Source organism: Oreochromis aureus, linkage group 7, assembly GCF_013358895.1.
Source record: "Oreochromis aureus strain Israel breed Guangdong linkage group 7, ZZ_aureus, whole genome shotgun sequence".
Lineage (NCBI taxonomy): Eukaryota > Metazoa > Chordata > Actinopteri > Cichliformes > Cichlidae > Oreochromis > Oreochromis aureus.
Window position 1 is genome coordinate 2,201,695 of NC_052948.1, and position 27,521 is coordinate 2,229,215.

General features: G+C 40.4%; 1 protein-coding gene across 3 annotated transcripts in view; it reads left to right on the forward strand.

Moving 5' to 3' along the window:
* The window catches only part of cdh13 (cadherin 13, H-cadherin (heart)), a 384,225-nt gene that overhangs the window by 242,671 nt on the left and 114,033 nt on the right, over nucleotides 1-27,521 (forward strand). For all 3 annotated transcript variants that reach the window (XM_039614251.1, XM_039614252.1, XM_039614253.1), the window contains one exon: nucleotides 16,832-17,010. In XM_039614251.1, coding sequence (XP_039470185.1) covers nucleotides 16,832-17,010 — 179 coding nt within the window. The remainder of the gene's footprint in view (nucleotides 1-16,831; nucleotides 17,011-27,521) is intronic.

Here is a 27,521-nt window from a genome sequence, read left to right on the forward strand (position 1 = left end):
TTTATTGCTCTTTAAGATATTTAGCTTTCTTACAATTATTGCTCAGTGAATGCTGCCAGCCAGAAAAAACACAAAACACCATCTACGAAGTATTCTTACTATCCATTTGTATGTAACAAGTACCACTGGTAGAGCGATTTTAATATGTTTTTAATACTTGGGTTTGATTGTGGTGCAGGTTAAAGAATAAACATACTACAGTTGTGTTTTAATTCATATTTTTATAGTATATAGTACTACTGCAAAACTGCTTTATGGCTGATGTATTTCTAATTAATATCCCTCAGTATCTCTGCGTTCATCTTAAATCTCAGTACAAGACCTGAAATTACATGTAAGACAAATGACATTACATTACATTGATTATTACACTGGGTACATAGGTGGTATGTGCTATTATGTGGTATATAATAAAAGACTCAGCAAAGCAGGAAGAAGAATGTGTAGAAAAGACTTATTAAATTCTCAGAGATTAATGATAACCTTAATGTGTTTTGTGTGTACGTTTTTGTCTTTAAATGTAAGAAAGAAAGAAGACGTAGCTGAAATGTGGCACTTTCTCTACCACCTTTGCACCTAATTGTGAATTGGATGAAATCAATAGACTTTGTTTCTGGCTCTACCAAACATGTTTGTGACAAGAGTGTAAAAGGCATTTTCTTTCTAACAGCCAAGTATATCATCCTGTGTCACTACAATGCTGTTCTCCGGCATCCTGCACTGTTGCAAGCTGAGTGAACGCCATGTACGGTCATGATCATAATCCTCAGCCAAGGACAAACAAATGGCAGCAGAGCACCGGCAATCTGTAACTCTCATCCTGGAATGACTGTTGTAAGTAGTGGAAAGAATGAGGATGACAAATGGATCCAAGAGCACACAACACAGAGGAAAATACTTCACACAAAGGGCATCATCAAGTTTTGATTGTTTTGAGGTCACTGATTGTGTTGCTGCAGGGTGTAACTCAAGAACAGGAAGAGAAAGCAGTTTTCAAACAGCCATTTAATTCATGAATTTGCCCTTCTTTCGCTATGCTGTGGTTTTTTTAAGACTTCTGGTAATATGCTGATCATTTAGGAGTGAAAAATGTTCTCTTTAAAACCTCAGGACAGGAAGTAAAGTTCATGCTTTTAGTGAGAAACAGGAAATTGGGAATAGCATATCAGAACAGTTTCTTTTCACCAACTGTGTAGAAGGGCACCAGGGGACCATGATTCAATGAGTCATGCTTTCCCCTGCACCCACTGATTAGATTAGACACTAAGGAGCAGATTCACTAAGCTAGACAAATAAGTAATATGTCGTCAGAGCAAAAGTGAGCCAATGGAAGTGAAATGTTTTACAAGTTATCTGCTAACAGTATGCTAAGTTATCAGCAACTATGCAGCAATCCAAGAGGAGCACTGACTGGATCACAAAGGATGAGGTAGTGTCAGGAAGCAAGTAATAATACAGTGCAAGCGCCGATTTTACACTTTCTCTCTGAAAACTGTGTGGCGGTTTAGTGAGAGGCAGCTGAAGGACGATCAATAGGTTTTCAAAATAAGGATGAAGTCTTCTGTGTGTGTCCCTGTGGGTCGAGGCTCAGTCGAAGTGCAGGATTCATCCGGTGGAGGTCTGCATTGTTAGTCCCGGCCTAGGGGAGGTTAAGAGGCTGCTGTCATTCAATCATCCAATCTGGGCTTCAGCAGCTTGTTTGAATCAGCCAATCAGCGGTCTAGCCTGTTTCACCAGCCAATACACAGACACACCCAGCCTGGAGGGAGGAGATAAAAGATACACACACACACCCACACCAGTGGGAGGAGCCACACATCAAAACATGTGATCGCAAACCACGACATTTCATTGAATCATAACAGCGTATTGTAAACTATTCCACCGTGTAAATCTGAAATCTGTGTCTAACAGTTGACCACAAAATATGACCAAGCACAAAATCCCGAGCTGTCCGTGCATGAAAGTAAAATAACTGTGTCGCATGACGAAATGTGTGCATCGGCCCGCAAGGCTGCAGGTCCTTACTAAAGTCATTATTGCATAATGTAATATTCAGAAACTAGTGTAATGCACTAAGATAATTTAATTAACGCTAAATATGTGAAAAACTTTTCAATCTGTTATGTAAAAGCTCTTAGTACAAAATAGAAGTTTAAACAAAGAAATTACACAAATGTTGCTCTTTGGCAGTAAAATGTAATCATAATCTGAGTTACTGTTTCTGTATCGTTTTGGCTCACTCTTCTTTGCAACATTGTTTCAGTTCATTGAGATTTGAAGCCATTCATTTCTGCACAGCTATTTAAGCTTGTTGAGATCTACATTTTCAGTGGGCCACTGCATTTAAAACATTCCTTTCGCATCACTCTAGGGGCCATCGCAGAGTGGCGCCGCACATACCGAGCACAAATATTGGCCACCAGGTATGGAAAGAAGTGTTTAACTTCCCAATGACCCAAATGTCCCTCGCTGTGAAGTTGTCAATACCCGGCTTCCACTCACCTATTCTTTACCGTGAAGGTTTGGGCCAGCTTGTGGAGTCCAACGTGTTGTGAGTCATGGTTCCTCACCCAACAGACAGTCCAATATTTGGTTGACGAGGCATGAAAGTAACCATATTCCAAATAAACTAAAAAGGGGTGGTGAAGCCTTGAGTAGCCTCTTCTTCTTCTTCTTCTTCTTCTTCTTCTTCACACCTGCCCCTATCATTTCATTGAGGACAGTTTAGTACACCTGGAGGCCCTTCAGACCCGCACATCCCAGTGGCCAAATCCTCATGTGGGCAGTACCGTGATTATTTCCTTTTTTAGCCATTCTGCTGTAGATTTGCTGCTGTGCTTGGAACCAGTGATACTTTGGTATACAGAGGAGCTCATGGTTAACACAATGACTCCAAGTTACCATCACTCCTCCACCCCCATGCTTGACAGCTGGTATCAGGTATTTGTGCTAGAGCTGGGCGATAAAATGATAAAGATATCCATCCATCCATCCGCCTCACCTTATCCTTTTCAGAGTCGTGGGGGGCGCTGGAGCCTACTCCTGCTGTCATAGGGCAAAAGGACAGGTCGCCAGTCTGTCGTAGGGTTAACACATAGACAAAGACAACCATTCACGCTCACAATCACTCCTGCATTCACACCTATGGGCAATTTGGATTAATCAATTAATCTATCCCCACTACCTGCATGTCTTTGGACTGTGGGAGGAAGCCGCAGTACCTGGGGAGAACCCACGCAAACACGGGGAGAACATGCAAACTCCACACAGAACGACCCCGGCCTGATGGTGGAACTGAACTCAGGACCTTCTTGCTGTGCAGCAACAGTGCTAACCACCGTGCTGCAATGGTAAAGATAATTACTGCAAAATAACTTTTCCTCATTAGAAATATAATGATCAATATAAAGTTGGTGGAAATACTTTCATCCATAGTTCTACAGACAATGCAAATGGCCAGTGACAGTGAGATTAGTGCCACAATGAGCCAATCATGATTTAGCAAGAGTTAGAGCCAAATGTGGACTATTGAGGCCAGTGTTACAAGATAATAATATACAGCAGAAGAGGTTAATGAATACTCAAGCAACAGCAATACCAAACATGACAGCCCACTGGACACAACCTAAGGTTGGAAGATGAGGTCGTTGTTTAAACAAGCACCAGAGGAATTCTGTAATGTCGAGATATTTTGGCTGTTATGTACACCGTGTCTCCTTACTAAATCCCAACAGTAGAATCTTTTAATGCCAAAGAAGTGTTAATAAATAAGAGCATAAATAACCCAATGATGTTTTGTTATGGACCATAAAAAAAACCCTACTTGCTGCTTTTGGTTGTTAATTAGTGTAAAATTGTGCCCGTCCACAACAGTAGCCTTGCTTGCTGTAAAAGGATGAGATGGGAGTGACCTGTCTTAATGCCACCACTGATGCTTCGAGCCACGGTCAAAGGACATGTTGTGCACAAATGAGTCACGCCAGAGTCTGACAAAACAGTATTGACACCCTGCAAATGAGAATGGACCGAAAGGAAAAGAGGAAATTTCAAGTTTCACAAATAGTAATGACATTAAATCAGTCAATAAGTAGAGATTTCTTGGTTTCCCCCTCAGAGTTTATTTCTTTTTTCTCCAATTTTCTTTCATTAAAAAAATTGCCAAGGTAAAGTGCACGTCAGACCTACTTAAAGGCTGAAGTCGGGATAAATTCAGCAAACCACCATCCAATAACAACCTTTTTATACCTTTACCTCTGACCCAGTCTGAGGACTAATTCAAAGCATCCCTCTCTCTCCTGCTTGTCCCTCTGCTCTGTTGTACAGTAGCTAGCTGCTCTACACTGATAGCCGTCTTTTTCCTGTGCGCAATCAGATGAATGCTCACTAATAGGTTTTCAGTTTTATTCACTGAGCCCCTGGTACAGAATTAAAGGGGATTTTCCGGCAGTAATTAATTGAAGTGTCCTTTTAAAGGGGAAGTATCTTTTGTCTTGATATAGTGACTGAAGTCATTAGTTGGAACCTCAGTGGAGCAGATTGAGGATTTGTGAATCACATATTCCCTCCAGATTAATTTGGGCATTTTCGAGACTGTATTGGAGGCTATCACCCCCGGAGTCAAAAGACTACACAGTAAATTATTGTTAACATTATACTGCGTGTTGTAATTTATCTATAGGCACAGCTGCCCATTATACATAATAAAAAAGCAACTTTGTCAGCAATTTTCCCTGTTATTATATCATATGAATACATTGTAGCCACTCTGATATTTGATTAGAACTCTGGTCTAATGAATGAAAAATTAAAATAAGATCCTGACCTCAAAAACAAATGATCCAGTTAGTGCTGGAACCATCAGCTGGTTGACAGGAACCATTTCAGTCATGAACAAAACATGCAGGGAATTATAGTTTTGCTATTTGCTGATGTTTTTGTTTTGTCTTGGTTTCATTTCAGCCACTTGCAACATATTTGTTGTTGTTGTTGTTGTTTGGTTTGCGATTAAACAAAATTCACATGAGAGATTTAAACATAGTTTCACTTTTCCAGACAGAAAATGTATTTGTAAACTGATTTCTTCCTGTAGATAATTTTTTTTGTTTATCACTATCATAATAAACACAAACACTAGAAGAGTGAAGGTGTTTATTCTTACCAACTAATTAAAGTCTGATAAAGTCCGACTGTACAGGCAAGTCCTTAATTTGAACAAAGATACACGAAGCATACAGTTATTTATTGAATGACAACCTTTCACAGACTTGCTTTATAGTCTCAACCAGACTGTACTCGCGTGGGTTAAATGGGTTAAATGGGTTGAAGGCCACGCTGTGATTCATATAATTTTCCTACTCATGAAACCATTCAGGGGCTCCAACACCCAGAAGAATCTATCTGTTATGGTTCTACATCATTTACTCAGGTATTTTCTTCAATTTGTACGCTGCCTGATGATTGGTCCGCTGATGATAGCACCAAGAATAAGTAAAAGACGAATGTTGTGGCTTAGCATGTGTGAGGGTGAAAATGAAACACAGTACCATATCAAATTTTGCTAAGCTCCATGAAATAATACCCACTTTCTGCAGGTCTGCCATTGTCTAGCTCTTTTGTGTAATCTGTCTCTTAATAGTTGGCATACTTCCTGCATAAAATCCTGTGTGAAAGGTTACGATCTTTCATTCTAATAGCTCTCCGGGGTCTTGCATTTTAATATGTTGCCTTGAGCCTTCGGTTCATATTCCTTAGTCTAGTTAAGATGGAGGCCTCACCTTATGATTCAACCTTGGCTAAGAACCTCATCCTTAAAAGAAGGGAGGGTGGATAAGAAGCGCTGGCTGCTGCTTCTTCTTTAAGCGCACACGATGAAACTGGTAATGGGAATGTTTAGCTTTGCATTAGGCAGTGCCAGTAAGTGTTGAATAAACAGCTGTACAAGATTTAATGATGAAAAATAATCTTTTTCCACCAGGTGATCATGAATCAGTCTCCCCATACTCTCTACAGAGACCTGTGCACAGTCTCTAGAGATGCCGCTTGTAGATCTCGCCTGTACGGGCATGCTGAGTAGCAGCAGACGTGATCAGCTGAACACACAATTATTAATTAAGCCTAAGAAAAGGAGAGCGATATTCTGTCATTTCCTTGCCTCCTCAGATTAATGACTCGTTTTTAAAACCGTATTCTTTGGCAGAACATTAAAAGCATGAAACATTTGGACAGGTCTGGTGTCATCACAGCCACGGGGTAATTAGATTTTCTTTAATGATGATTGGGATCATGTGGTGTTTCTGCTAAAATCCTCCATTAATCAATGGACGTAGGTTGTGACTGAGTTTCCTGATTAGTGTTGCAAACCTGCGTTATACACAGCTGAATCAACAGCTTTGATGCATTCTTAAAATATCACATTTCGTTAACCCTCAACCGTCCGTGGCTCACGTGGCTCAGAGACCACATTTGTTTTTCTTGATCAGTGTTTAGCTTCCTTTGCTCTTCCCTTCAAGCCTCCATCCTGCTTCTAACCAGTTTTGTCCTCCTTTTTCTACCATTTGCTTTCCTTCTTTATAACTCTCTTTTCTCATTTACATATTTATGTCTTTGTGTTGCTTCAAAAAATAGTTATTTATCCTTTTTTCTTTTTCTCTCCATTACTATGAGGTTCTTGACCGCACAGTCTGACATTTTTAATTCTTTCCCTCTCCTTTCTCTCCCATTTAGTTGACTTTTCTCTCTGCTTGCTTCCTCTCTGCTCTGTTTGGGGTCATGAAAGAAGACGGTTCAGCTGGTCATTATGCTCTGCGGAGTGTCTTCCAGCCTCAGGGCCTGACATTTGACTCCTTCATGGGACCTGTAGCATTCATTATGCTGGCAGGAGACGAGGGGACGGGCAAAATATATGCAAATGGAAGAGGAGTGTAGTGAGCTACACTTTCTTCTAAATGAGAAAGCTCTCATTAAACTCCCCCAAAAATACTTTATATCTACAAGTTGTGGATGGGACAAAATCATTTGATTATCTTAAGAAAGGAAAACAAACAAGTTCCCTAAATCAAGTTGTATATTTGTTATTACCCCTATAAGATGTCTGAATATTGTTCTGTATTTTTATGAGGTTTTTTTGTTTCTTTTTTCCTGAATTCAAAGACCCTGCGACTCAGGTGGTGTGACTGACACAAAACTGCCAAAAGCGTTATCTCTGAAAACAGTGTGTGCTGCTAAAATGGATAAATGTGATTGTTTAGCTTCAAGAAATAGAATTTGAGTGACTTGAGGCATCACTGGAGGCAAGGTTAAGACACAAAATGCAAATTATATTAGTTTTGGCTTTGACATTTTATTCAGCCCGAGTGAAAAGAAGTCACTAAAGAAAAGAACTGTGTGGAGTAACAGCAACAATCATTATTCACTGTTAAATAAATGTAAAGAGATTTAAATAACAGCAGTTGTTCAATAATTTCAAAACAATAAATAATAACAAATAATAATAATATTGTAGTTTTTAATGTAAAATAGTAAAACACACAGAATGTGAAATACCAAACAAATAAATAAACCAAGTGAAGCAATAAAGCTGAAATTATTATTAAAACATTTTAATAAATTCTGATGAAAAAATGTAAACCACAGAATAGTAAGTTCTGCTTCCTTACCTTGACACGCCAGGAACTCCTGAAACTGGTGGTTTTGGATGGTGTGAGGATCACCAGTCACAAAAATATGAACCTGTGGTCTGATGGCAGCTTAGAATTAAGCCTCAGCTTTATAACTCTTATAAATTCTGATGAAATCTTTCTGATAGGTTGGAATAAGTGGGACATTTTACTTGAAAAGAAATCAGAAGAGCCAGTGTTAAACATCAACACATTGTGAGTTAAACAATAAGATATGCAATGTAAGAACGTAAAACGACCCTGTTGAGAAACGACCAGGAACTCCTGAAACTTTGAAAAAAGTGGTTTTGGAGGCGGTGTGTAATTATCACTCAGTCACAAAAATATGAACCTGTGGTCTGATGTTGGTTCTGACTGCTGTGAGCTGTTGTGAGAGAAAGTGATTTCTAGATTTTATTTGGCTGAATTATGCGTAACAATCAGATTTGTTCATTTCCATCACGAGTACTTGTATCTTCAAATCTATTAATTCATACCTGCATCTTCATTAAAAAATGTTCTCAGTAGATTCGTCCCCTGCTGTGTATTCAGATTTACCAAAAACCCTTCATTAACTACTTTCAAAGATTCCCATTTCTATCTCATCTCAAATCAACCTAAATTAACAACCCAGTGATTTCCTCTAACATAATATCAGCACAAATTAGGGTATTTTTGTCATTTATCACAGGTTGCTGCGACCCATCTTCAGGTCATAACATGGAAGATGCATTAACTTCCCCAAAAGCCAAACAGCCACAAGAAGTAGCAAGAAGTACTGTTTGTTTTGGGTCCACAGCAGATTAACAGTCAAAGATCCGAAACCTCAGAGTGAGCCTATAGACCAAAGAAAACAAAACTAAGCTCCAAAGTGCACACAAATGACTTTATGAAACAAAAATCTGACCTCTGTTGTTTAACCAAAAGACAGCAGAAAACAACAATCGCTGGTGCGGCTGGTTGGGCCTTCGGGGAAGTGAATGATCCTCCTTCGATGAAGAGCTGCAAAGGTTTTTCCTTTGCTCCTGAATCACAGACTAACTGTGTCCTCCTGTCACAGCCAGCATGTCCTGAGCAACTCGAGGCCTGGAGTTGGCCAAGCCTGGCTGATTTATGGTAACATGCTGGGATGCATCTAAGTTTACTTAACCAGAAAACTTTATGAAGAAGTAAAATGATTTCTGTGTCATGAAAACAAATACTTTATTAATAACTGTTTCTACAGTATGTAATTTTTTAAAAAGTCATACTTAAATTAAAAACTGATGATAAGTGGGTTTTATAAATGACACTATTGCAGCTTAATGCCAAGTGTCTGTTGCATTCTGCTTTTCTCTCAATCATTTGTATTTCTTTGTGAATGATTTAATACACTTCATTTACTTTTTCAATTATTGAGTTAAGATTAGATATCATTACCAAGCGTTGATTGTCATTGTGTAGACTGAGCTTGTTTGGAAGGATATTCTGTTCATTAGTTTAGAGTTATTTAGTCCTATTAGCCTCTGTGTCCCCCCGGTATGACTGCGGGGGGGTGGATAAATGCCCTGGCCTGCCTGTCAATCACTCTGACCTGTACGTAAGCACTGGCAAACACATTTTACGGTACCGTCCTTTCCAGATGATGCAGAATATTTGTGTTTTGTTCTTCTTTTCTGAGTGCTCGTATCCCCAATGAATTGTTTATAATTTGGCTTTAACCAGTGATCCAGTTGTAGCCTGAGCCGATACTGGCTGAAAAGATGGGATGGAGAAATTGCATTGTAAAAGAGGCAGGAGAGGGCAGCTGGACTGTATTTCACTCCATTTACTCGGCTGTCAGCTTGGGGCTCATTATCTCATATTTAGTTTACGTGCAGCACAGCTCCACAACAGCTTTCCACATCTCCGGCTTCAGCTGCTGCTCTTATTGCTCCAGAATTCATTTACTTAGAGAAGTTTTTGACCAACTGAATTGTCAAACTTTTGGAAAACAACAGTCGCTTCATTTCCCAGCTATAAATATTGATTCCTATCAACATTTATGTCGCAAATGAGAAAAATATTAAAACCGAAATCAAGTTACAAATAGATCTCCACACAATGGGAAATGTTGTCCTGTACACGCAGAGCTGTAAACAAGCTTAAATTGCATTCCGTACGGGGAGGTCGGGATTTGAAAACCAGGAATTGGTCGGCAGAGGAAAAACAGCTGTTTTAGTGTTTGGACCATGTTTGAACCACAGAAAGCTTTTACTGACTCGATGGCATTAGATTTCATTTTCTGACTTTTCATTAAGGATTTTATAGCAATTATTTTCCTTTCTGGGGTCTTTATTAAGATTAAAGCAAGAACACAGGAAATTTAAAAGGTAATTTATAACTTTACAGAAAATGGGAAATCGGTGCAGTGATTTATGCAAAATCGAGTTTGTAACAAGCTCCAAAGTCAGTATTTGTTATGATCTTCTTGATTTTTTTAACACTGTGAAGATCGCTGACATGATGAAAAACAAACTCCTTGTCAATCAGACATTTTGCAGATGGTGTTGCATAGTGTATCAAAATATGACAGTATGATTCTGCATTTATAATTCCATCAATTTTGACAAGATCCACAACAGCACTGGCTGAAATACAGCTCCAAACTATGAAAGAGGGCTGTGGAGTGCCTGCAGACACAGGGGAGGGCAGGGCAAGCTGAAAAGAAAAATACTGTTAACACAGCAGTGAGTGGAACAGAAGCACCGAGCTGAAAACTCAACAACTACCACTCAGACTGAAGAATTAATGATCGATAGCACCGAGGAGTCCAAGAAACACAACGTGCTGGGTCGAAAAACCCGGGACTGTTATAATAGGTCAGTGTTAAGTGACAAACAAACAAACATTACTCTGAAAATGCGCAGATACAAGGACTGAAAATGAGTGAAAACGAACCCGATGTCAAAAGAAAAACAATGAAAATGCTATTGCTCAAGACCACCTTAAAAAACGAGAAGGTCTTGTTCCCTCCCTCCTGCTTTAGTGAAGCAAAAAGCTAAATTAGGATAATTAAGGAGCTGTTTTTGCATCAATTTGTTATTGTTAGGGTTCCGGGTCTGGTTTTGATGATCTATATTCTTTGATTTAGTGTTTCTATTATTTAGTTTTGGTCTTTTTAGCTTCCTTAACTATATTTATTATTCCTGGTGTTTATTTGGCCCTGTGTGTTTCCTCCTCAGTGCTTCCTGCGTTGTCTTCATGTTTGTCTAGTTGCCTGTTTTCCCCAGTCATGTCTGTGTGTGTGTTCCTGTTACTTCCTGTTTTACTTTGGTAGTCTCCTGTCTGTGTACGCCATGTTCTGTTTGCTTCTCTTACTTTGAAGGTACCTCGTCTCATGTGTTCAGCTTTGCGTCCTCCCCCAGAGTAGCTCCAGCTGTGTTCCCATGTGTTTCCTTGTGCATTTAAGCCTTTTGTTTTCTCCCTCGCTGTGCGTCTTACCTGCTTGTCTAGCCGTTTCATTAATGTATATTTCCAGCATAGTTTTGTATTCCAGCTTCCAGCAATAAAGCTGAGTTTTCTGAGTTTATCTCTTCCTCCGTGCGTCTGCATTCAGGCTCCTTTTCTGCCAGCCGCACACAGCAAACATGACAGTTATCTGTGTGGTAGATAACTGTCATGCCACAGGGGTGGCTGTGGCTCAGGTGGTAGAGCAGATCAGCTACTGATCGGAAGGTTGGTGGTTCGATTCTTGGCTTCCCCGATCTGCATGTCAAGTATCCTTGGGCAAGATACTAACCCCAAATTGCCCTCCGATGCGTTCATCGGAGTACGAATGTGTGTGAATGCAGGTTAGTTTGCACTGTGTTTAGAAGTGCTTGTACGAGTGGGTGTGAATGGGTGAATGAGGCATGTTGTATAGAGCGCTTTGAGTACTCCAGGAGAGTAGAAAAGCGCTATATAAGAATCAGTCCATTTGGCACGTGAGAAATATGTTTAGTAAGTGTCCATCTCTGAGAGGAGGCTACAACAACTACAGTGAAGAAAGATGGCAGTGTGCCACGTAGGCAACCAGGCAAGTAAGTAAGCAGGTGAAGTCCAGTGGAATAAATGAGCTGGGAAATAGGTGGCGCAGCGCTAATGGTGCCTTATAAGAACATGTTGTACAAATCAGCTTAATGAGGAAGCAAAATGTAACAAATGTGTGTTTAAAGAAGAACAGCAGGAAACACAACAGCATTGTACCAAACCAGCTTTATTTATAAAGCACTTTAACGTAAAACCAGGGTTCACAAAGTGCTGTACATATACAAATAGCATAAACAAAATAAAATAAAACATGTGTGCACTGAATTTTTCACAGGAGACACACAAACCGCAGTAACGCGAATCAGTAATCAGTTTTACACCTTATTATTTATTACACGATCTTCATCAACAGCAAAGTCTTCACTCACTAATATGGTTATTGTATTGAATGAAAGTCAGATTATTGCACCACATGCATTGTAAGTGTGTTATGAACTGATTTTCCTTAACAAAAATAAGATATTTGCTATTCAAATGGCAGGTTTAAAAAAGGCACCATGAGGCGCAAAAAGGGTAGATATGTAGATATAATGAAGAAGATTACTGAAGAGTTCAAGCAGACAGATCTGCTGTCACCTGTTTCACCAGTGTACTTGAACCTCTTTCAAAACTATTGACTTAATATAGAAATAAGTGAACAAGAACATAAAAATGTAAGCCTTTTTCTCCTGGAACCAAATGTACATCCAAAGTGACGTTTTGCTCTCACAGAAGACATTTTGACTAAACTGTGAAACTAAAGCTGGCGGCTTTAGCAAACAGCAGTGAGAGCTGTTGTCCAGAAATAGAGAAGACTTGTAACAGTGAGGACTGTTCCCAGGAGTGGGTGGCCGACCAAAAACACTCTAAGAGCGCATCAACGACTCATCCAGGCGGTCACAAAAGAATCCAGAGCAAGCACCAAAGGCCTCACGTATCTCAGCCAAGGTCAGTGTTCATGATCAACAATAACAGAGACACTAGTGGAAAAATGACATCTGTGGGAGAGTTCCAAGGTGAAAACCACTGCTGAGTGGGAATGGGAATTGGGAATTCTGTGCACCGATGAAGTTTAACTTTTCGGAAGGCTTCAGTCCCGTTACATCTGACTTAAAACTAACAGAGAATTTCATAAAAAACCAAAACCCATCATTTTAGAAGCAAGACGTTCTCGACCCAACGCGTAACATGACGAATGTGACAAATCGTCATATGTTATGCGCCGGGAATGATAATGCTCTGATTAGAATCCAAACAGGGTGAAGGTAGTGTGGCGGTCCAAGTCTGCAGGAGACCTGAAGGAGAATATTCAGTCATCACGTCGTCTGCTGCATTATGCCACGGGACACCTCTGAATGCCACAAAATCAGTATGACAAATATGCAAAACAACTAAGAGATCAGGATGGGGGCAAATAGTTATAAGTGTATCTACAGTGCTGTTCACAGGACTGTAGATACAGATGTGAGTTAAAGTAATGTTAAAAAAAGAGGAGGGTCTACACTGACAGTTCAAATGCAGAAGATCAGTCCAGTGCAGAAAAACACATGAAGGCTGGCATGAAGAGCGCCAGGAACGTTACCTGCAGACATGAGGGCAGGGAGAGGATGACAAGAGACAAGGTGTAGGCTTTAAAATGAAGCAGTCAGATTCATCATGTGACCCACAAAACAGATGTGACCACTGCGAATGATGTTAATATTATGCCTTCAACATCGTTACTGTCATGGTGGCACTTTTAATTTACTAAATTTACTAAAAATCATTTTAGTGTTTTTTTTTTTTCAAATTAAGGAGTTAGCTAAGAATATAACTGATTTCAATAATGTGACGGTGCCTATAAAGTATTTCTAACAAGCATCCATCACAGAGTGAATAAAGTTTTCACATCCAGCTTTAAAATCGTGCTTTGTGCCCTCATGCACTCTTATCTGTGCTACCATCTCTTCACTGCGTTCTCCTTCTGAATATGTGGCTCTAATTCTTTAAATTGATTTTGGATAACACAATTTATCTTTGAACTCGTTGATCTCATTCAGCCTGAGAATAGAAAGGGTCAGCTCTTGGTCTTTTTCAGTCACTTGACTGTGATTAATCTAAATCCAATTTCTGGTTTTCTCCACTGGACATATTAAACAACTAAAAAATAATTATTCCTATCGCTTGTGTTCATGCAAATGCAGTGTAATACACAGCTCACACTCGTACCACACAGTAGACAAACTAAAATCACATTTATTCTCCTGTCTCGTCTTGTCTATGTTCTCTTGCTTCATCTTAGCTTTTGACACTCTGTCAGTTCCCTGGTGGCGAGCACAGATCTGGCGGCCCCTGCTGATTTCCCTTGGAGTTTGAGAAAGATATAGGAGCTAGCTGTACGCAACGGCACGTTGTCTCACGAGCCCGTGTGATGAAATCAATCCACAACATGTGTATCTGGTTTCACTTCGTTTCGTGTATTGTTAATCTTTTACCTCAAAGCCCCGCTGTTTCTTTTTCTCTGATTTTGTGGACTGGGCCAATCATTACTCAGAAACTTGATAGAAATGCATCACACAGTGTTTACGCTCACTCTGCAGTCTCCATCTTAATTCTATGATTTCTTTCTACATGCAGTCTGAGCTGCTGTCATCCGCAGCAGATGGTTCAAGTGATAGCGGTAATGGCAGCCCTGTGCATTCACATCCATGTAGCTATCCAATGCAGTTAGGATTGATTGAGCTCGGCTCCTGCTAGAGGATAAAGCTGATAAGAGAGGCCAATGACTCTTCACAGACACTACCCACATGGCATCATCGTATGAATTTAACAGGCATCAGTGTTGGAGGTAAACGTAGTCCCATTGTCCTATTACAGAATACTAGATGTTTATCACCAGCTGATTGATGCTAATGGCTGTGTTGTATCCTGGACTGATGAATGCGTACTGGTTACATGATGCTCATTTGTGAGAGGAATTATGGTATCTGATGAAGACAGTAATCACTGAGAAGGTCAGCTTGACTCTGACATCACATAAAACAGGGAGTACGATTGTGCTGCGTTCAAGAGACCTTCAGGAGAATGAGAACATAATTCACCGATATCTGCTCAAGATAACCAATTTAGTCGACGTTTACAACGCTCTAATTCGCTTCCGGTTGGCGTGGCTGTGTGCAAAACCGTGCATGCTCATGTTGGCCATCACGTGTGTTTGTGTGCGCGCTCATTCTAAACGGTGAAGTGGAACAGAGTGCAGGTAATGAGGGAGATGGGACGGTGTAATTATACTGCAGAGGGAGGATTAGCGGTTTACTTAACCATTAGCAGGTTCACCTTGAAGTGCAAATGCCAGATGGATAAAAGTCACACCTCTTTGCCCTTCATTACCTTCAACTGGACTAAAGACATTTGCTCCTAAGCCACTTTTACTTAGTGTAGACTTTGCATATTTTCCATTAGCTCTTTTGTGTCTTATTTGAGTAGTTTGGCTAATGCACTGTGGCAAAGTACTGTGGGGTATTAAGAAGAGGCATGAAACGAGATCGATGCTCATGAGCCATGCAGCGCGATGCTGTTATTTAGCACTTATGGGAATGTTTTATTAAATATGTGGGTCAAATAAGAATCAGAAGGGATTTATTGCCAAGAAACACACACAAACCCCCCGAGTTTTTCAATATCAAAAAAGAAAGGCACCTGCTTCATAAACTTCTGTTTTCATTTACCTCAGAAAACCAAAACATAATTATGTCATCCTCCAGACTGATTGAGTCAATTAAGAATTATAGTGTAATATTACTAAATGTTACAGTCCCATTATTTAAATGAATACTTTCACATCACTTTTAGAAAAAATAAAAAGAAACAAAAAGGTGGTATTGAATTCAAACCAACGACAACAACAACACAGCGGAATGGATTGAGTGGAGTTAATAGACACGTCTGCCTGCACTGGAGAAATGGAAAACACCATTCAGACACACAACCGTGTATGCTCTATATTTGATTGAGTTTGTGTGTATGTGTGCATGCATGGATGCATAAATCTATGCTGTTGCTCGTGCACATGTGTGGATGGAGTGCGTGTCCTGCTGAATTGGTGCGAGTGTATCTCATCACCGAAAGGAGACAGAGATTGAGGGCTGAGGGTGTGTCAAGGATTGCCTCCTATCTTAGCTCAGCTGTGGAGGGCAGGATTTCCATTTTTCTTCCCATTACCAAATAAAGTACACCCTGCTGTTAGAGCTGACACGAGGAAAAAAACACATTAATAGCAAAGGGTAACTTTTTAAGCAGCTGTCACAGCAGGAGCAGCTTGAAATATTGCTTTTCAACCATCTACTCCAACGATTAATATAATTTTGGGATTCCTAACGATATAAAATATCGAATTCAGCTGATAACAGACATCATGCAGGTGATGTTATGTTAATTGTAGATTAGGTGAGTTACATTCAGTTTTACTAGCACAACAACATCCCAGAATACTGTCATGGTCTTAGAGTTTTCAGTTTTTGGATCTTAAAATTCTGCTTATTTAAATCTTTTCTTTTTTTTTTTCATGTATTTATTTCGTTAATTTTTATGTCAGAGTTTATTCGTTTCCTCCATGTTTTCTTTTTGTCTTTTTAAGTTTACTTTCCCCCTTTTTCCTGTATAGTTACTGCTCATTTTTTTTACCTTGCTATTTAATTGTCTTCTGTGATTTGTATTCACTTTTAGTTCCTCCCATGTAATTACACTGATAGTGTTTCGTTTCCTCCCAGCTCTGTCTGTTCCCCGTGTGAGGGTAAAGTCCGTTCATTCCTTAGTTTAGTGTCTGTTAACCTTCCATCAGTGTTTCTTGCAGGTTTCTGGATCCTGCATGCTTGGTGCTCTGGTGGGCTTTGCTTTATAGGCTTTAACCAGCCAAAATAAGAACTTGCCTACATGACAAATACATTTCACAGTTGGAAAAAGAAGAATTGTAAATACTAAATAAAAATTTAGTAGACTTCCTGTGACTCCTGTAGTTTAACATAGTGCCAAATGTTTACCTGAGACTGATTTCAGGGTATTTTAATCAAATGTGTTTCTCTTGCTGTTCTTATTTGGTCATTTCTTAGTGAGTAAAGACAAATGTTCAGTTCTGACTCAGCCTGGCCCTTTAATCTCTTCCTCAGGAACCACAGTGATGACAATGACAGCGTTTGACGCCGACGACCCGAACACAGACAACGCTGTTCTGCGCTACAACATCGTCAAACAGTCTCCAGACAAACCTTCACCGAACATGTTCTACATTGATGCAGAAAGAGGAGACATTGTCACAGTTATAGCTCCCACGTTACTTGACAGAGAGGTGGGTTAACTTGGCAAATCTGTTTCTGTGTTTGTGGTGTGGTCCTCTGCACGAGGCTTAAACGTTTCACTGGAGTTTATGAAATGAAGCATCCATTCATTCCTAACATGTCGCTGGTGCTGCCGGCAGACTCAAGAAACCGCGTAGAGTCGGCGTCTGTGTATGTGTGTCGTGTAAGCCGCTTCAGTGTCTGTGTGTGCCTTTGTGTGAGGGAGCACCGGTGCGTTCCAGCTAGCAGGCGCAGTAGCTAGACGAGCGCCTTTCCATTTCCCCGTAAAACCAGAGCGAGACAACGGGATGATTGCTTTTCCAGCAGGGTGACGAATGCCAGAACATCGATTGGCTCCGCTGGTGGAAGAGGAATATTAGCTGTTGTCAGACACTTAGCGAATAGTTTAATTGAGGTGATACACACTCATCCGTCGACTCTGGTGGTGTCCAACATCCCGAAAGCTAAAAACCTCCCATCCGGAACTGTTGGAACCGTGCTGACTAACTGCCCTGATGAGCCAATCCCTGAGCTACAGTAAACTGTTTAATAGAAGCCTAATTAATTAAAAGTAGGATGAAATGAGATGTAATCGATGCAGTGTGCAGCATTGCTGCTTTTGTGAGGTGAATAAGAAATCATCCAAGAGATACACAGCTGGTGGTTTTTCCTGGTGTAATAGGAGGATGAAAGTGAGACTTCCAGGATATTTCAAAAGATAATGCTCCAGTAGAGTGTAGAAAAAACAGTAACAATAGCACTACTTCTCTAATGTCTACAGCCAAGATTTATTACACCACTAACAGGCTAATGTTCAAAAAAGCAGCTGAATGCCTTTGAAGAAGGCAGAATTTTCCACCTTTTCTCTTCATTTTTAAACTCCTGAAATTCATAGCATGTACTTTAAAATAACCAGTAACGAAACTCAAACTAACTCGTGTCCATATGTAAAGCTGAAATCCAGTTGGAAATACAATTATTTCAGCTTTAAGGTTTAACACCTTGGTGGTCACTGACACTGCATTTGTCCATGTGCAGAGAGATTATGTAATGCACATGCATGTGTTTGATTTGCACTTATTTTGATCAACACATGTTAAAGAACTTGGACTTGGAAGAAGGGACTCTAAGAAGACGTTGTGTAAAAGAGAGCATAGCATTCGAGTGTTTTTATGTTTGAAGCAATGAGTCAGTTTTATCCTGAAGGATCATCAGAGTCCTTGAAAACGATTAAATGGGCTCAAAGAAAAAGAAGTGAAACAAGTTTATTTCCATAATAAACAAATCATGACAAATCCATATATGTAGGAGCTCTTTGTGGTATTAATAGTCACATGAAAAGCCTAAAGCAACATATATGATTGGGCTTTTCATAAGTGTTCTCAGGGTTTTAGCAGACATGTAAACTTTTGTGGATACAAAGAAAAGAAAAGCAGCCAGAAAGAGGGCAGATGGAAGAGCAGAAGGGATACCTTAGAACTGTCCACATCGAGGTTTGACAAAATTTAGACCCAGCCACTTTAGCACGTTGTCATGACTCTGACTCCAGCATGATGCTGTTCAGTTCTATCTGCCAATATAGTTTTTAAATACAGTATGTCGTTTGTATGTCTGCAATATTTTGCTTTGCAACAAAGGCAAAACACCAAATGGATAGAAGAAACAAAAATTTCCCTATGTTCCTCGAATTCCTCAAACATAATTCAGGTGGCGCTATAAGTGTATTTGGATAGACACCTCACCTGCCCCAGGGAAGCAGAAAGCAATCCAGAGAAAATTGGAAAATCAATTTTGTCACATTGAAATCAGTTTGATTTTCCCTCTAGTGCTTTCTCTGAGGCGTAAAATCCTGTCTTGATATGCACATTTATTCCAGCACTCTCTGTTTTTCTCCTCACTTTATTGTAGACATGTCTCCCCTTGCCGTCTAATATTATTCTGACACGCGAGGTTGTTGGATCAATGGCAGGCTGTAATTTCTGACGGCTGGTAATGCTGCAGGAATGAGGCCATTTTCTTAAGTTTGAAAAGATCAACGAGTTTTTGTATATTTCACTGGATTTACATGGAAATCACTGTTAATGAGTCTGCATTGCAAAAATGTCCCTCTTTACCTGCTGTCCTCTGAAGCAGGGCCGTGCAGAGTGCAGCTACCAGATTCAAGCACTATCTGTACGGTACACATCGACACTGCACGTCACTGGATGCTAATCAATATAGGGTTCCACCTTCCTTAGTCTCCATGAAGGCGAGCATGTGTACGAGACTGTTGATGTGTTTTCTTCCTCTGTGTGATTAAGCATGCACATCTATGAGTGTAAGAATAGCTCAGATAAGCTTAAATTAATAAATTATCTGTTCAGAGAAAACAAAACACCTTGTGAGATACTGGCGCTTCATGCTGCGCACATCTTCCTGCTGATCCTTCATCCTGCACAAAAAATAATCTCACTATCTCATTTATCAGTCTAACCATAGTTTCATCAGTCAGCTGTGCTTTCATGCACTGCCTCCCGTTGTCACAGCCGTACTGCAGCACATTACTTTTAAAGGCTTGTGAACTGAAGGAGCAGAAATTTAAATCAGAAAAAAGCAAAGAAAACTGCAAAGGTGGAGGACGGCAGGCAGGGGTGCACTGAAATCTCCCTTTGTCTTCAAAATCACATCTGAATTTTAATCATGTACTGCTTTGGTTCTTTTTGCTGTAAAGGACTGGATATAGAGTCTGACCTACCAATTTTCTGTCTTAGAGCTGTAAGTCACAGCATATATTATACTTAAAAGATAAACTTGAATATAAAATGCTTCTAGTTACTGGACAAAGCTTTTTAAATAAATAAAATCATGACGAAAATGATTTTCAATATATTTCCATCCATCAATCTGGGGCATCTTTAGCGTAAGGCTCAGGGCAGCGGCCAAGGCAGAGAAGCCCAGATTTCCCTCTCCCAGGAGAGCCCAGAGTTATAATCTCTCCAGCATGTCCTGGGTCTGCCCTGGGGCCTCCCCCCCAGTGACAGGTTCCCAGAACATCTAACGGATGTTCTCCTTTCGGTCACTACCCAGAGCTCGTGACCACAGATGAGGGTAAGGACATAGGTTGGCCATTAAATTGAGAGCTTCGCTTTTACGCTCAGCCCGTTTCACCAGTACAGCATCCACATCAGTACAGCTGCAGCACGAAGCCGTCTGTCGATGTCACACTCCCCTCTCCCCTCAGTCAACAAGCCCCTGAGATACTCCTCCACTTGGGGGCAGCAACTCATCCCTGATCCTGACTGGGCACTCCACCCTTTTTCGGTTGAGGACCATGGCCTTGGAGGTGCTGATTTTCATTCCCTCCGCTTCATGCTCAGACTCCAGTGTGAGATGGAGACCATGGCCTGATGAAGCCAGCAGAACCACATCATCTGTGAAAGACGAGACGAGATTCTGAGACCTCCCTAATGGTACCCATGTACCACCCATGTTTGCATGCGTTCTCTCTGGGTACTCGGGCTTCCTCCCACAGTCCAAAGACATGCAGTTCATGGCATCAGGTTAACTGATGAATCTAAATTACCCATAAGTGTGAATGTGAGTGCGAATGGTTGTCTGTCTCTGTGTGTTAGCCCTGTGTCAAACTGGGAACCTGTCCAGGGTGTACCCCGCCTCTCACCCTGTGGTAGCTGGGATAGGCTCCAGCCCCCCACGACCTTGACAAAGACAAGCAGAAGAGAATGGATGGACAGTATATTTCACTTTAGCTCATGTGTTATGCTAGATAAGCTGTTTGTAATCATGTTGGATTTGGTATTTGTTACAATTTTGGAGAGATATTTCTCTGAGGCTGATCAGCTGCTCATCCGTCATTTTTGTGGCGACCAACTAATCGATGCATTTCTGGTTTAGTCTTATTTATATTATTGTTTTGAGTTACGCTGAATAGCATTTGAACAGTCTAAGGCACAGGTGTCGAACTCCAGGCCTCGAGGGCCGGTGTCCTGCAGGTTTTAGAGTTGTCCTTGATCCAACACAGCTGATTTAATGGCTAAAATACCTCCTCAACATGTCTTGAAGTTCTCCAGAGGCCTGGTAATGAACTAATCATTTGATTCAGGTGTGTTGTTGACCCAGGGTGAGATCTAAAACCTGCAGGACACCGACCCTCGAGGCCTGGAGTCTTATTTAAATTATTGTTTTGAGTTACCCTGGTCTAAGTCTAAGAGATGTGTGTATACGGTTTTCTATTCTAGGTGTGCCTTCTTACAGACACCGGGAAGAGACGTTCTCAGAAGTAATGAAATAAGAAAACTGAGAAGGGTTCCCAGTGTCATTGGCTTGAATATATTTGTTACAGGACAGTTACAGAATGATCACATTTACACCCACACCAGTCATTCTAATCTCTTTTAGTCCATGGAGTGTCCGTGTGCTGGCTGGTTGTAACCGGAGAGGACAGACTGCTAATGGCAGCATGACTTTCTGACTCCCTAATGCTCTCCGGCCAATCTGGGAGCTGTCACTGCTCAGGATAGCCAATCGATAGAGTTGACCGACCCCTTCGCCCCTCTCATGTCTTACACAGGTGAATTACATGGAGGGAAGAGGATGTCTGGTTGTGTGTGTGTGTATTTGCCACTGAATTGTGATGTTTGCATTGATATAATTGAAACTTTGCTTCTTGACATGACGGTTGCTAAAGTTTTCTAGAGAGATGTGTTATGAGTGTTTGGTGAATCAGCCAAATTAAGGCACATCTTAAGAATTAGCAGTTTTTTAAGGTAAATTTCAATTTTAAAAGTACTTTTGAAAACCTTTTCGACTGCTCTGAAAATGAAAAGAAATTTGATTAGCATTGAGTCTACAACCTCTTGTACCGTCTACGTCAGGGTGGGGATCTCCAGGCCTCGAGGGCCGGCAGGTTTTAGATGTGTCCTTGATCCATCACAGCTGATTTAAATGGCTAAATGACCTCCTCAACATGACTTGAAGTTCTCCAGAGACCCGAACTTGACCCAGGGTGAGATCTAACACCTGCAGGAAACCTTGAGGCCTGGAGTTCTCCACCCCTGGCCTACGTTAAATGTGGTCTCTGTTAGGGATGGGTATTGGTAAGATTTTCACGATTCCGATTCCATTTTCGATTCTGTTTAACGATTCGATTCTTTATCGATTCTCTTATCGATTCTTTTTTTAAAAAAGGAGAACACTAAGGTCGATAAGCTTAGAACTTTGAACAAGATAGAAATTTAGGAGTAACATGGCCTTACAAACCCAACGTGAGATCTTAAGAGATCCACAGCCTACGGCTCTTCAATGGAGTGTCACAGGGTCCCCAGGAAAAAAAATTGTAAATGTAAAATGATAAAATAAATATTCTTCTGTAGTAATAACAAAGTATAACATGGGGAGTTTGGTCAAATATCAGGGTATGTCATTAACAAATCTAAATCATCCGTTTTATTACTAAATGAAGAAGAAAGGAAAAACCCAGCCATAGTAACATCTCATTTTAAGACAGTAAAGGACTTTATGTATTTATGATTTCGTCCAAATTAAGTGAGATCGTGGAAAATAACTATGAAAGACTTTCTAAAGAAATAACAGAGATAGTGGACAGATGCATATCTCTACCAGTTTCTTTAATTGGTCGGATTAACATATACAAAATGAGTATACTGCCAAAGGTGCTTTATGTGTATCAGAACATCCCCCTGCCGCCTCCTGCTGATTGGTTTAGCAGGATCAAAAAGCTTGTTCTCGGTTTCTTATGGAAAAATGGGAGACCGAGGGTAAGATTATCATTGCTGCATCTACCATACAACGAGGGTGGTGTCATGTGTCCAAATATTGAGTGGTATTACTGGGCATGTCAAATCAGGTCTATAAGATACTATTTTGACTTAAATAATGCCCCGCAATGGTCAGAGATGGAAAGTATTAATTTACATCCACCTTCACCTTTATATTTTTTCTCAGACACAGCAATAAACTAGCAAAAAATCCAGTGGTAAAGAACATGGTCAAAGTGTTGTATGATGTAAAAAGATATATGAAGGAACCTGTAGTATTGTCACAGTTTACACCGATGTGGGGAAACCAGGATTTCAGACCAGGAAGAGAGGATAAAGTTTTTAGACAATGGTCGATTAAAGGACTCCAAAAAATCCAAGATTTGTATGCAACAGATTCTCAAGATATGATGTCCTTTGATATGCTTAGACATAAATATAATATAGATAGAAAGCAATTTTTCAAATATCTTCAAATTAGAAGTTACATTCGAGCAAAACAAAATAATACCTGCACCAAACCACCAAAATCAGAATTGGAAGACACAATTAGCAAAAGCAGTTCAAAAAAAGGGGCAATATCAGAAATATATAAATTAATTTGGTCCAAAACATCTGAAAATTCGTTAGGAAGGTTGAAAGCCTGGAAAAATGATTTTAAAAAGGACATATCTTTGGAACAATGGGAATTGGTTTGCACAAAAGCTCATAAACAAACAATTAATTCTAGACTAAGGTTGTTGCAATACAAATGGTTAATGCGAATATATATTACTCCGGAAAAATTAAATAAGTACAACTCTAATATTCCAGACACTTGTAATAAATGTAATGAAGATAAAGGTCATTTTTGGCATTGAATTTGGGATTGCAGGAAGATAGGATCCTTCTGGGTTGCAGTAACACAAACTATGAAACAAATATTATCCAAAGAGGTTGTTTTGGATCCTGGCTTCCTTATTTTGGGATTGTACCCAGAAAACATGAGGTACACAAAAAGTGACAGAATGTTTATTGATATGGGTTTGTTACAAGCAAAAAGATTAATTGCACTAAAATGGAAAAAAACAAGGGAACCGAGTATCACACAGTGGATAAAACAAATGATGGTGGCTTTGCCATTGGAGCGGATAACATGTATACTGAAAAGGAAATTGGATGTTTTTGAGAAGGTATGGAGACCATTTGTGAACTTTGTAGAAGGATTTGTATTAACTGAGGAGGACGAGGACTGAGGACAATGACATTTGATTTAGGATAATGACAAATTTAGGCCTTTAATGGAGCGATGAATCTGACGACTTTTTTGTTTTCTTTTTGCTGTCTTAGAGGAGTGTATGTTCATGTAGTATTTAGAGTGTTGGACTGTTTGTAAGTCACTAAAATGTAAAAATAATAAAGATATTGTTGGAAAAAAAACCCAAAGTATAACATAAATTATTCTGTAGCAATTACACAAGAATATCCAGTAATGTCCCTGCCTACAATTAAACACATTCACTTACCGAAAATCGGGGGCATCTGCTGTGGCAAATGGGTGCAAGCCTTTGACCACAAACTTAGTCACTGCTCGGTGACATTCGTCTATCCTGGCCTGAAAGGAGACGCTACCGGTAGACTGCAGCGAGAACTGCCAGCCAGACTCTGTCTCTCTCATCACGGTCACCTAAATGCACAGTAATGGCAGGTTTTGTAATAAGGCAGATCGCGCTAACATAATATGCACTGTTAGTTGATTATTTACCTGCCGCATTAACGGGAGAGGACGTGCAAACGTTACCGCTGCTGCTGGGTTGAGATTCACGAGTCCGGAGCGGAATTAAAAACACGACATTCATTTACGGTCATCGCGTGTTTTGTGAGCAAATGCTTTTGCATATTCGTAGTGTTTCCTCCTTTAAATGAAATATCTGCTTTGCAAGTATTGCAAGCTGCCCCGTTGTCATCCGTTCTCGTAAAGTATGACAAAACTTTTGAGCGTTTGAGCTGCTTAGGCGCCCTGCCAGGTAAATGACGCTCCGCAACGTGGTGACGTTTTTTCTGGGGCGACTGAATCGATAAGGAATCGTTTGCAAAAATGGCAAACAATTCCAAGGAATTGAAACAGTGGGAACCGGTTCTCAACAAGAACCGGGTTTCGATACCCATCCCTAGTCTCTGTTGACGTGACAGTTTATAATCTTCGTTGAGGCGCACGCATCGTCTGTCAACAAACCCTCTTTGCTTGTGTGCTGGGCATTGTAAGCACTGAGATTAGGACCTGTGCTGTAAATGTGTTTACATGTCATTATTCACTCTGTTATGCTTAACTAGTGCAGATCTAGAGTGACAGGTAAATGGATGCACACACTTATCCCTGATCAGTGCAGAAAGCAATGGTGGCTGTAAGTAAAGCGACCCGGTGTTTGTTTAGCGCGACCTTGGCAACACGCTTCCTGACAGCATTCGGCTGATAAGAAAGCGAATCCCGTCTAATGGCTTATTTGGCTCTGTGGCTGGAGTGGCTACATGCCGCTGTGTTGGGATGAATGAAACCTGAAACTCTGGCAGGTTCCACTTTAAGGGCAAACTGCATTCGTTTTCTCCATCGTCACTGTTGTGATCCCCTGCACTGCCCCCACCCCGTCGCTGCCTTCCCCCTATGCTGTCATGTTCATCACATTGTTTTCTTGGTTATTTTCATTTTGTGTTATTTTCTCTCTTTGTCTCGCCGCCTTACTGTCTATCTCCGTTTTTTTTTCCCATCAGCCTTGCCTCCCCTTCTCTGTCAACACTTCACTGTGGACATCCAATTACTCGCAGGTCATAGCATAGTGATTCCATTCAGAGCAGCACCATTCAGCGCAGGCCTCAAACAGCCATTCAAATTACATCCTTGGCCGCCTTCAGAGTTGCCGCTCTGCAAAATGTTGTTTTCAAACATTTCTGGGGCCACCACCTAATCTGATCTCCCGAACATAATTGAATGTCAGTCGTCACATAAAGATGGTTGCCTCTCTTCAATTAGCATCTCGTTTCCTCGTGTCACAGCAACGAGACAAAGCAGACAGAGAAATATTTACTCCTCCCAGGTAGGGGCCGGAGAGAGTTATTATATTATGTCATTTATATGCAAATAATACAGCACAGGGAACACATTGATAAGATTTCATTACAGCAGATTTGATGTACACTTCAGTTTATAAACTCCCTTTCATTCTCCTATTACGATCTGCAGATTGGTAAGGTATGAGTAGATGAGCCGGACAAAGACAGATGCAGGACGGTATGGACTCATGTGTAGGTTCTCAGAGGGCGCGGAAATCCAAGCTCTCCACGTCAACAGGTTCAGCTCTTTTCAGCTGGCATGAAAGACACGCCATCAGGAAGTTCTGGCTCAGTATGCGCTAGGAGATGCAACTTAATGGAGAAATGAGAATGGAGGAGAGCTAACGTGATCATGAGTGGCAGAATGGAGAACAAATTTAGAAGCGGCAGAGTGATTTTATTCATAGCAGCAACAATGAATACAAGGCACTTTGTATTCACTGCTTACTGAAATGTTTTTCAGGGCTGTCTCTAACCACAAACTTTGAGAGTTTTGTGGAAGTAATTTAGAGTTCTTATAAAACTGGCCTCAGTATAAAGACCTGAATGAACTACAGCCAGTCTGGACCACAGGTAACATGACATATATTCAGAGGTCTTGTATTTCCTCGTTAAATCCCTGTTGAATACCTTCTGAAGCAAATTTCGATGAATTTAGAAAAGTTGAAGGTGTCTGAGATAAGGGGGTGGCAGCTTTTTACTCCCTGATAGTTTTGTTAGTGATTAATATGCTGATCTTTGAGACTGATTAATGCTCCTAATGTAATCAAGGTAAAGTTGTGTTAGTGTGTCTGTATAGATGCCTTGGTCTCCTTCAATATCTGAAATGAATTGAGATTGGGACTACATTAATAATCTGGAAGCAAAATGGCAGTACACAGCAGATTTCTTAGGCTACGTTCACACTGCAGGTCTTCATGCTCAATTCCGATTTTTTGATCAAATCCAATTTTTTTGTCTGCTTGTTCACACTACAAATAAAATGCGACAGCAAACGCGCTCTAGTGTGAACGCTCAAAGCGGCCCGCATGAAAGAAAAAGAAGATGTCACACTTAACGCGCTCTGTTTAGACCCAGAGCAAACAATATTGTTTGACTGATGGCCCTTAATATAAAGACTTCGGACTTGACGTTTCCCAATTTTTTTTTTTAAGTTATTTTGTTATTTACATAATAATGCAAATAACCTAATAATGATCCTTATTGCTGTTTTAGAGGAGCGGTGCTTCAAAGGATAGCTGCAGATTTCTGTCAGAATCTGCAGATTATACAGTACAAATAAAATGTTCACGTTGTCTTTCCAACAGTTTCACTGACATCTACACAGGATGGCCAGGAAGCGTTCACGATGTCTTCTCGGGCGCTGATAACTGGCGTTTGTCTTGTGTCAGTGATGTAAAAGACGGATTTAAAGCAACATGACCGTTCAAACAGCAGTCGCTTTCTAAAACATCGGATACGTATCGGATTCAGTACCACATACGAAAGTGACCCAGATCGGATTTGAAAATATCGGATTTGTGCCGTTCACACTGTCATACCATGATCGGATATGGGTCGCATAGGGTCAAAAAAACGGATTTGATGCGCTTTCGCCTGCAGTGTGAACGTAGCCTAATTTGTTTGTTAATGTCACGTCTGGTTGTTTGGACCACAGGTCC